Source organism: Cherax quadricarinatus, chromosome 17 (assembly GCF_038502225.1).
Source record: "Cherax quadricarinatus isolate ZL_2023a chromosome 17, ASM3850222v1, whole genome shotgun sequence".
NCBI lineage: Eukaryota > Metazoa > Arthropoda > Malacostraca > Decapoda > Parastacidae > Cherax > Cherax quadricarinatus.
Genome location: NC_091308.1, coordinates 224,140 through 236,266, shown reverse-complemented (window position 1 = coordinate 236,266; position 12,127 = coordinate 224,140). Strand labels below are relative to the sequence as shown.

The 12,127-nt window shown below is 38.8% G+C and overlaps 1 protein-coding gene across 7 annotated transcripts in view; it reads left to right on the top strand.

The window, feature by feature from the left end:
* Window positions 1-12,127, top strand: part of LOC128686339 (sialin) — a 188,333-nt gene that overhangs the window by 79,621 nt on the left and 96,585 nt on the right. For all 7 annotated transcript variants that reach the window (XM_070085704.1, XM_070085700.1, XM_070085703.1 and 4 more), the window contains one exon: window positions 8,656-8,792. In XM_070085704.1, coding sequence (XP_069941805.1) covers window positions 8,656-8,792 — 137 coding nt within the window. The remainder of the gene's footprint in view (window positions 1-8,655; window positions 8,793-12,127) is intronic.

The window sequence follows — 12,127 nt, the reverse complement described above, 5'->3', positions numbered from 1 at the left end:
AATAGTGCTTTAGTGTAGAATTTCTTAAAATTGTTAATGACCTGCTGATCCAAGGACTAAGTGAGAGGGGTTGTTTTAAGGGGGAGGAACTTTGCAGTGATGAAGTCAAACTTCGGCAGCACATAGTCCTGCAAGTTTGAAAGGTGAACTGGAGCATTGTCCACTATGAGAAGGGCCTTCAGAGGCAGGTTTTTCTTATCTAAATAACTTTTTACACTTGGCCCAAACACAACATTAAACCATTTGCTGAAATATTCTCTGGTTACCCAAGCCTTGCTGTTTGACCTCCACATCACAGGTAACTGAGTTTTCTGCATGTTATGTATTTTAAAGGTCCTCAGGTTTTCAGAGTGGTAGATCAGTAGAGGCTTCAGTTTGCAATCCCCACTTGCATTGGCACAGAACATGAGAGTTAACATATCCTTCATTGGCTTGTGTCCTGGTAATGCCATCTCTTGTGTAATATAGGTCCTGTTAGGCATTTTCTTCCAAAACAGGCCTGTTTCATCACAATTAAAAACTTGTTGGGGAACAAAACCCTTAGCCTCCACAGATTCCCCAAACTCTGACAAAATCATGGGCAGCATCTTTATCAGCACTGGCTCCCTGTCCATGCCTCACAACACTGTGAATGCCAGCCCTCTTCTTAAAATTATCAAACCAACCATGAGTGGCTTTAAACACTTCACTTTCTTGGCTCGTTCCTGCCTTGTTTTTCAAAAGATTGGCATGCATCAGTTTTGCCTTTTTGCCAATCATTCCTTCTGATATGCTATCGCCGTCACACTGTTTTTCTGTTATCCAGATCAAAAGCAATTTTTCAACATGCTCTAATGTCCCTGATCTTTGCTTGGTAATTGATTTCACCCCCTTCGCAACATTAGCCGATTTAATAACATCTTTGTTTTTTACAGTCATAGATACCATTGTTCTCGACATACAGTATGCAGCAGCCAAGTCCCGGATACGCATGGCAACATCATACTTTTCAACAATCTCTTTTTTCACCACCATGGTGATCCTAACCATTTTCTTCATTGCTTGGCTCTTCTCATTAACTTTCTTAGAACTCATGGTAAATGAATTTACTAAAAATTTATACGAAAAACCACAAAATCACATGAAAATTCAGAGTTACAGCGTGGGTTGTTCACTGAATGGTAGCAACAGGCATACTGACACTAGTGGGCACCCAAATGACTGTAAACATAAAATTCCTAATAATTCATAAGAATTAGTATTAGTCTTCACGAAATGCCTAGGCATGCTAGTGGCCTTCTTTGTAATTAATATTTTATAACATGTAAGCTTTACAAGGAAATAAGGATTTTGATTTTGATACAGTGGACCCTCCTTTTTCGTCAATCTCCGTTATCGCAGATTTCTGTTTTCGTTGACTTTTTTCGTTGATATTTTGGTTCCGTTTTTGTTGATTTCCTCCGTTTTCGTTGATCGTATGGAACCTGTCCAGTGCCCAGCTCGCAAACAAAGCCGCCTCCCACGTGCATTCTCGGGCAGCGTCATGTTGTTTCTCGGTGAGTGAACATATCCTGCCAGGTCTTATGAAACATTTCGTAATAATCCATTGTTTTTGGCACTTGTTTATTGTGTATGACTGCTAAATAAACCACCGTGGCCCCAAAGAAAGCTCCTAGTGCCAGTTCTTTGGTAAAGAAAGTGAGGAATACTGTAGAAATGAAAAAAGAAATCGTTCAGAAATATGATAGTGGCATACGCATTGCTGAACTTGGCAGGATGTATGGGAAGGTGCCATCAATGATCAGCTCCATTGTGGCAAAGAGAAAAGAAATCGTGGAAGCTGATGTTGCGAAAGGGGTGAATGCGATAACCAAACAGAGATCCCAAACAATTGAAGAAGTGGAGAACTTGTTTTTGGTGTGGACCAGAGAGAAAGAGTTAACAGGAGATAGTGTTGTACAGTTGATAATTTGTGAAAAGGCGATCTGATAAAGAAACTGCCTGAAATGAGTGCTGATGTTGGTGAATTTAAGGCCAGCAAAGGCTGGTTCGAAAAATTCAAGAAGTGAAGTGGCATACACAGTGTTGTAAGTCATGGTGAGGGTGCCAGTTCTCATAACCAAGTGGCTGAAAAATTTGTGCGGGAATTCAAAGGCTGAAAAATTCCAACCCCAACAAGTGTTCAGTCATGACAAAACAGGCCTTTTTGGAAGAAAATGCCAAAGAGGCCCTACATCACACTCCCAGGACACAAGCCTATGAAAGACAGGCTAACTCTCTTGTTGTGTGGTAATGCTAGTGGGGATTTCAAAGTGAAGTTTTTACTCGTGTATCACTCTGAAAATCCCAGAGTGTTCAAGAAAAACAGTGTTGTCAAGAGTAAATTGTGTGTGATGAGAAAGGCTTACAGTAGTGCATGGGTCACTTGGGAAATTTTCCTGGAATGGTTCAATGAAGTGTTTGGCCCGAGTGTGAAGAAATACCTCCTGGATAATATATTGCCACTCCAGTGCCTCCTGTTAACCCCTTGACTGTTGCAACCCCCAATCCTGAGGTGTCTTCTGGTGTCGCAAAATTTAAAAATTTTTTTTTTTATTTTTTCTTATGAAATGATAGATAATCTTTTCCCGATTGTATTGACACCAAAAAAACGAAATTTAATGGAAAACTGATGGAATTATGCTCTCGCGAAGTTAGCGACCTCGGCGATATTTACAAATCGGCGATTTTGCCCTTTTTGAGCCCTATTTTCAGCTAATTCCATTGTTCCAGTCGACCAAACTCATAGCTATTCCTTTAGAACTTCATTTTTTCTATCAATTGAGTACAAGAAACTGCCCATTTATCAATTTCAACTACCCAATAATGTGGTCAGAAATTTGTAATTTGGCCAATTTCATGAAAATTAAAAAAATATGACAATTTCAAAATAAGGTCCAGAATGAACAATGCAGATATTCCTGGCTCTAAAATAACATTTTCTTTGTTCATCAGTCACATCTCCAGGCCTCTTTGATATTACTCTTGCTTTCTATTTTGAATTTTTATTCAAACAAAAAATAGAAGATTTACTGTTATGCAGACTACTGCAATATTGTAAAAATTTTTCAAATAATGTCACCCCATTCATGACTGCATATTAGAATGGCTAGTTGGACATTTATTGGACAATGGCATCATTTGTTTACTTTTGAACATCAGCAAAAATCAAACATTTCCCCTACTTTGAGCTCCATTTTCAGGTTCTTTTTATAGTAAAACCAATCAAAAGCACCTCTATTTCTATAATATGTTTTCCATTCTATCAAATGAGACCAAGACAACGAGATACAACTATAAATACTGTAAGAAAATAGACCACAAAGTTGGCATTTTAATTAAAAAAAAACGGTCAGTTTTTTTTTCTCATTATACACTGCGTGCTCCAGGATTTTTTTTATATGGTGCACACTGACCACACAGACCCATTCTCTCACATGTGGGCCTACCAGCTTTCTCCTGCTCAATTTGAAGCCGCTAGAATTTATGAGTATATATACGTCAGACACGGTATCTCGTAAGACGTATATATACGACCAAAGCAGTCAAAGGGTTAATGGACAATGCTCTTGCTCATCCTCCAGACTTGGAAGACCAATTGTCTAAGGAATTCAGTTTTGTAACAGTGAAGTTCTTGCCTCCTAACACCACTCCTCTCATCCAGCCCATGGACCAGCAGATCATTGCAAACTTCAAAAAACTGTACACCAAAGCAATGTTTCAAAGGTGCTTTGACATAACCTCAGACTCTGAATTGACCCTAAGAGAGTTCTGGAAGAATCATTTCAATATCTTCCACCGCAAAAGCCTTATAGATAAGGCTTGGCAGGGAGTGACTTCCAGGACGATGAACTCTGCTTGGGGAAAATTGTGGCCAGATTGTGTCCAAAAGAAGGATTTTGAAGGGTTTGAGGTTGACCCTGTTGACCCCATACCTGTTGTGCAATCAATTGTGGCATTGGGGAATTCCATGGGGTTGGATGTGAGTGGCGAGGATGTGGAAGAGTTGGTGGAGGACCACCACTGATGAGCTGCAAGAGCTTCATCTGCAACAGCAACAGACCACAGCTGAGGAAATTGCTTCAGAGGAGGAGGAAGAGAGATGGAAGAAGGTGCCTTCTTCAAAGATTAACGAGATATGTGCAGTGTGGAGGAACATCACCCTGAGAAAGCTGTTGCAATCCGTGCTGGCGACTTTTTCAGTGACAATGCCACGTCCCATTTTAGGCAAATCTTAAAGAGATGCCAGAAACAGACCTCTCTGGATAGATATTTTCTGCGACAAGGATCCAGTGACTCTCAAGCTGGTCCTAGTGGCATTAAAAAACAAAGGAGGGAAGTGACCCCAGATAAGGACATGGTACCTAGAGTCCTTATGGAGGGGGATTCCCCTTCCAAAGAATAACCTCTTCCCTCTCCCCTCCTCCCCTTCTTCCATCCATCAACAACAGCCATCAACAAAGGTAAGTGCCATGTTGAATGTTCATTCTTTTGTGCATGTAAATTTATCTTTAAGGTAAAAAATTTTTTTGGTAATACTTTTGGGTGTCTGGAACGGATTAATTGGATTTTCATTATTTCTTATGGGGAAAATGATTTCCGTTTTCGTCGATCGCTCTGGAACGGATTAAACACAAAAACTGAAGGTCCACTGTACAAGTTCTAGCATGCAAGTCATATTCCAATCAAAGGTCGTATACCAAGCAAAAATTTTCACGTTCAAACAGGACATATACTAAGTTGGACTTATTCCAAAGTGGACGTATACCGAGGTACTGCTGTATATTATTGATTTTAACCCCTTGAGGGTCCGTGCCATAGATCTACGGCTTTACGTTGAGGGTCCAAACCGTAGGTCTATGACATGAGCTCAGCTCACTCTGATAAGCTGTGAGAGGTAAATTTTGGCCTTGATATGAGAGAATACATCTATGTGGTATGTGTGCACCACATAAAACAAATCCTGCAGCACACAGTGCATAATGAGAAAAAACTGAGACCGCAATTTTTTATTAAAACAGCGACTTTGCAGTGTTTTTTTGTATGTTTTTTATAGTTGTATTTGCGATTTCTTGGTCTCATTTGAGAGAATGGAAGACATATTACAGAAATAGAGATGATTTTTATTGGTTTTAATACTGGAAATGGCTTGAAACTGAGCTCAAAGTAGCGGAAATGTTAAATTTTTGCCGATGTTCAAGAGTAAACAAATGACCTCACACGTCTAGTACACGCCTGCTGGTGGGTCTAATATACGTTCACAAATGTGGTGATATTATTTATATAATTATTACGATATTGCATAACAGTAAATCTTCTATTTTTTGGTTTGAATAAAAATTCATTATTTGAATAAAAAATCAAAATAGAATTCATTAGTAAAGCCTGAAAACGTAACTAATGAACAGAGGAAATGTTAGTTTAGTGCCAGGAATGCCTTCATTGTTTATTCTGGACCCTATTTTGAAATTGGAATATTTTGAACTTTGCATTAAATTGGCCAAATTACCATTTTCCGATCACTTTATTTTGTAGTTGAAACAGTTGACTTGGCGAATTCTTGTGCTCAATCGATAGAATAGAAGTAATATTAGTGAAATAGCTAAGAATTTGGTCGACTGGAATAATGTAATTGGCTTAACCCTTAAATTGTTTTTTTTTTGTTATATTTGAAAATATGTAAAAAACCATAGATCTATTTTTGGAGCACTATGCATGTGAACGTAGATCTGCTTGGGCAGTTTAAGGGTTAAAATGGGAATCAAAGTCTGCAAAATTGCCGATGCATAAATATCGCTGACACGTGAAAATTTGTGAGAGCATAATTTCGTCAGTTTTCCATAAAATTTCGTACTTTTTATTTTATTACCTTCAGAAAAAGATTCTCTACCATTTCATAAGAAAAAATAACAAAATTATTTTTTGAAAATTCTTGGACACTGGTGCACCCTTTGAAATTTGGCCTCTGGACCCTGAAAGGGTTAAGTACAGTGAACTCTTGAGTTTCGTAATTAATCCGTTCCAGAGAGTGTGATGAAAGTTGAAATTTACGAATGGCAAAACCCTTTTTCCCATGAGAAATAATGCAAATCCAATTAATCCATTTCAGACACCCAAAAATATTAACAAAAAACTATTATTTTTTACATAAACTCTTAAACTGTCCAAACGTAGATCTATGTTCACTCGCGTGATATCATAGCCAATCTTTGTTCTGACATTAATATTAGGTACTGAAATAGTGCTCAAATAGTCACAACCACATTGACAGGTGAACATTTACACCTGCCTAGGTTATTTACTATTGTCTAGAAATATATACAAAGTATTTATGGGTCCCAGCAATGTTTTAGATACCCTGGCGTATACCTTGAGGCATGGTGTTATGAAAGGCATCCCTATACTGTTGACAGCTCAGTGACATTTGATAAATGCCCACTGCTCCAGCTAACCCTCGCTGTATTTGTTATCACTGTTACACACAAACATGTCTTGTCTCTCTATCTATCTATCTGTCTGTCTGTCTGTATGTCTGTCTGTCTGTCTGTCTGTATGTCTATCTGTCTGTCTCTGCTTATCTGTCTTTGTCTGCCTGGAGTATACGTATATGAAACTCCTTGAAGAAGGGTGTTATGACATCTGTTGACAGCCCAGTGACATTTGATAAATGGGCACTCAGGGAACCCTGGCTTTATTTGTTTCCACTGATACACACAAAAATGTTTGTCTGTCTGTCTATCTTTGCCTGGAATTTTTGGGTTATCCTAGGTAATTTAGACTATGTACAATAACTGTACTTATATGTGCATGTGAGACAGAGATATAGATAGACAGAGATATAGATAGAGATATAGAGATATAGACAGAGATATAGACAGAGATATAGACAGAGATATAGACAGAGATATAGACAGAGAGACAACCAGAGACAGCCCAAGCAAGCCAGCCAGCCGGCCAGCCTGCCGAATACATAAGAACATAAGAAAGAAGGAACACTGGCTCATGCAAGGCAGGTTCATGTCACCCCTCCCACTTAGACCAATGACCCACCTAGTCAGGTCACATCCATTGAAGGAAGGAGCATGACATCAGACCTAGTAGCACAAGCTAGTCAGGTCCAACTCACACCCACCCACACTCACTCATGTATTTATCTAACCTATTTTTACTTTCTTCTTATAATTGGAGTGTTAATGCGACATGGCATCAGTGAATCCCTGGTGTTTGTCATGCTATTTGCTCTAGCTGGTGCTCAATTGAACTGGTGCTCCCACAAGGTACTAAGTGCTCCCAGATTTTTTTAATACTGCACACACTGAGTACATAGACCCATTCTTTCATGTCTAGGCGACTCAAGCCTATTGTGCCAAATTTGAAGGAATGAAAAATAAAACGTAGATTTACGTTCGGAGCACTATGCATGCAAACACAGATCTACGTTTGGACAGTTTAAGGGTTAAATATAGATTTACATAAAGAAAAGAATGAGAAATAAAGTATAAAACAATAATAACATCACTTACCTTTAATGAAGACTCTTGTTGGTGTATGGAAGACAGGAGGAGGGGAGAGGGTTAGGGTGATGTTCCTCCACAAATGCTTGCACCTCACTCCACATTGCACAAATGTCCTTAATCTTTGAAGAAGGCACCTTCTTCCCTCTCTCTTCCTCCTCCTCTGAAGCAATTTCCTCAGCTGGTATACATAAGAAAGCAGGAACACTGCAGCAGACCTGTTTGCCCATACTAGGCAGGTCCTTCACAAACCATCCCACTAACAGAATATTTGCCCAACACAATTTTCAATGCTCCCCAAACAATAAGCTTTGATAAATCTATTCACTCATGTGCAAGTCCCAATCAAATCAAATCGTGTGAGTGGGGAAGTACCCTGGCTGGTATGTGGGGCAGTACTCTGGCTGGTGTGGGGAAGTACCCTGGCTGGTATGTGGGGAAGTACTCTGGCTGGTGTGGGGAAGTACCCTGGCTAGTATGTGGGGAAGTACCCTGGCTGGTATGTGGGGAAGTACCCTGGCTGGTGTAGGGAAGTACCCTGACTGGTGTGTTCTGTCTTGAATTCTATCATGTTTCTTGCCTTCTTTACCAAAGGGCCAGCACTAGGAGCTTTCTTTTGGCCCATGGTGGCTTATTTAGCAGTTGCAAGAACAAAACACAATGGATTATTAAGAAAATTTATCATGTGAACGCATAGTGTGATGGTCACTCACCAATAAACAATGCCACACTGACTGGGAATGGTGTGTGGGGAGCCTTTGTGTGCGAGCGGATGCTGGGAGGCCGCTTGTATGCGTTACGGACAAGCGACGACATTTACAAAGCAAGAGGCTTACGAAACTTGAGGGTCCACTGTAATATTAAATCAATTTAAATTGACCTATGATATATATGACAGGACTTACAAAGAAAAATTACATTAGTGCCAGTTAGGTTAGGTGAGGTTTCTAAGTTAGGTTTGGTCCAAAAATAAAAAACTTTATATCATTGTCATTGGAAAAGCATTATCTATCATTCTGTAAAAGATTATTTTTGAAAAGTCTGTTTGTCAAGTTCAGTATACATGTATGTATGTACTATATGTTTATGTGCGGCACTAACAACAATGTTTAAAATATTTCAGGATCTCAATTTGGGACTGTGGTATCACTTCCCATCTCTGGCTTGTTGTGTCAGTCATCTTTTCTCAAGGGTTGGCCAGCAGTCTTTTATTTGTTTGGTGTTTTGGGACTTCTCTGGTTCTTTGCCTGGATGTTTTTGGTATGTTTCAAGATTTAATAGTAATAGTGCGTATATTATTATTTTTATTATTGTTATTATTTTTATCACAGTATTATTATTAGTTATTATTATTCTTTTTGTTATTATCACAATATTATTATTATTATCATATTATTATTATTCTTATTTTTATTATTATCAGAGTATTATTATTATCATAGTAATATTTTTATTACAGGTCGACCATCATTAATCCGGCATCGTTGGAACCTATACGGTGCCGGATTAGTGATTTTGCCAGATTACAGAGTGGTTAGGTTAAGATGCACTTAACCCAACAGCTAACCACGTCATCTACTTCATCAGAACTTTATCTAGTTCTGAACTTTTTCCTTCCTTCACATCTATTTGTTTGAATTACCAAGCTTCTCACAGACACACTGCTGTCGAGTTTTTTCAGAAGTTCAACCTTATCTTTTAAGGACAGTGTACGGTCCTTGCATGTTACACAATGAGAAGCATTGCCTTTATTCATTGGAACCATGGCTAGGGCTAAAAGTGAGCAGATTATAGCAAGTAGTGCCACCAAACAGTAGTGGCAGGTTGGTGTGGCAACTCAGGAAAATTGAAATTACACTAGCTGAAATTAGTGCTGGATTGATGGAACCGGATTATTGACTGCCAGATCAGTGATAGCCGACCTGTATTATCATCACAGTATTATTATTATTTTCTTATTTTCTTCATCAATATGGTTTCAGGAAAGGTTACTGTGTTGCTGATCTATTCAATTCAATTCAATTCAATTCAATTCAATTCAAATTCAATTCAAAATTTATTCTCTATAAGGATTACAATGCTGAGTTTACAGAATTTGGTTATTGTGTGGTTTACATGTAGTAAAATAATAATTACAGAGTGTACCACTAGAACACCTAGCATGGCTAGGCATTTCGGGCAGACTTAAATTAAATCTTAAGTTTAAAATATTACAAAATTATGAGGTTAGTTGGTATTATGGCTAAGTGACTAAATACTAGTTTGTGAGTTTAGCAATGTGAATGCTTTTGTTTTGGCACTATACATAGTTTCAGTATTGGAGTATCACAGGCCAACTTATGACTAGTTAAGATTCATTATTTTGAGATTGAGATTGATATTTCTGTTTATGGTCAAATGGGTGAGTGAGTGTAAGTGTTAACCACCAGGTGGTATTCGTGTAATTAGTTGACAGGGTGTATCAGGGAGATAAGATGTTTTCTGATGGTAGTTTTGAAGGTGATGAATGTGTCTGCAGTTTTAGAATTTTCAGGTAGGGTGTTCCAGATTTTAGGGCGTTTGACATACATTGAATTTTTGTAAAGCTTTAGTCGGACACTGGGAATGTCATAGAGATGTTTGTGTCTGGTGTTGTGCCTGTGGGTTCTGTCGCAACTATCAAGAAAGCGTTTTAGGTCAAGGTTAATAATGGAATTTAAGGTCCTGTAGATGTAGATTGCACAGGGAGTAAGTTTAGATCTATGAAGAGTTGGGGGGGGGGTGTTGCCAGGGATGGGATTTAGTGATTATTCTTACTGTGGCTTTTTGTTGGGTTATTATTGGCTTTAGGTGTGTTGCTGCAGTTGAACCCCAAGCACAGATAGCATAGGTGAGGTATGGATATATAAGTGAATGGTATAGTGTGAGAAGGGCAGTTTGCGGTACGTAGTATCGTATCTTGGAGAGGATCCCAACCGTTTTGGATACTTTTTTGGTTATGTGTTGGATATGGGTGCTGAAGTTCAGGTTGTTGTCGAGGTATAGGCCTAGGAATTTGCCCTCATTATACCTGGCAATTAGAGTGTTGTCGATCTTAATGTTAATTTGCGCATCTCCTGCTCTGCTACCAAACATAATGTCAGTGTTAAGCGTAAGTTTATTGGCTGTCATCCAAGTCGATATTTTGATCAGCTCCTCATTAACAATGGTGTTGAGGGTGGCAAGATTAGGGTGAGAGATGACATAAGTCGTGTCTTCAGCAAAGAGAATGGGGTTCAGGTGTTGAGATACGTTTGGAAGATCATTGATGTATATGAGGAAGAGCAGGGGACCAAGGACACTTCCCTGCGGAACTCCAGTATCAAGTGGCTGTGTTGTTGATGCTGTGTCATTAATGGTGACATACTGATACCTATTAGTAAGGTAAGATTTGAAATATGCAAGCGCATGGCCTCTTATACCATAATGGTCAAGTTTGTGGAGTAGGATGCCATGGTCTACTGTGTCAAAAGCTTTTCTTAGGTCAATAAAAATTCCTAGTGGATATTCCTTATTTTCCAATGCTGTGTAAAGCAGATCTAGCATTTTTATGATTGCATCGTTAGTGCTTTTATTTTTCCTGAATCCAAATTGGCAGGGGTTGAGTATGTTTTGTGCCGTAATAAATGAATATAGTCTCCTGTGCACGAGTTTCTCAAAGATTTTGGTTAGCAATGGTAAGTTTGATATTGGCCTATAGTTGTTTAATTCTGTAGGGTTACCACCTTTATGTATTGGTGTAACCCTTGCCGTCTTGAGTAGTTTCGGCAAGGTGCTAGTTTCTAGTGACTTGTTAAAAAGTAATGAGATAGCATGCGAGAGGACATGGGCCGCTCTCGTGTACAATAATGGTGGGACATGAGACAGATTCCCTGAGTTGTTTTTAAGTGACTTTATAATCTTAGTGACTTCCATGGGCTCAGTTGGAGCAAGATAGAAGGAATTTGGGAAATTCCCATCTAGGTAGTCCCCGGCATGGGCATTGGTGCATGGGATTTTATTGGCGAGATTAGAACCTATGGTTGAGAAGAAGTCGTTTATCTTGTTAGCTGTGTCAGTGGGATGCAGTGGTGTTTCATTAGGTTTAGTTAGGGCAATATTCTTGTTTTTTTTTTAGTTTGTGGGTCCCTAGAATCTGAGAGAGTGTTTTCCAGGTCTTTTTTATATCTCCTCTTGTGTCAGTGAATCTACTGGAGTAGTAAAGTTGTTTGGCTTTCTTTATTACTTTGGTGAGGACTGATGAATAATGTTTAAGAATATCTTTGTGTATTAAGCCCTGTCTATATTGCTTTTCATATTGGTGTTTCTTATCAATGGATTTCAGAATGGTGCTCGTTAGCCATGGGCAACCAAGCCGTTTGTTTGTGATCTGTTTCGTTTTTATAGGACAATGTTTGTTGTATAGTCTAAGTAATTTGTTAAGAAAAATGTCTGTCCAGTCATCAATACCATTGGCCTTGGAGAATTCTGTAGGCCAGTCAACAGTCTCTAGGTCAGGTGTGAACTTCCTTATTGAGGCCTCATCATGGAGTCTAAATGAAACTTTGTTGTATTCATGTGGTGGTTTACTAATGTTT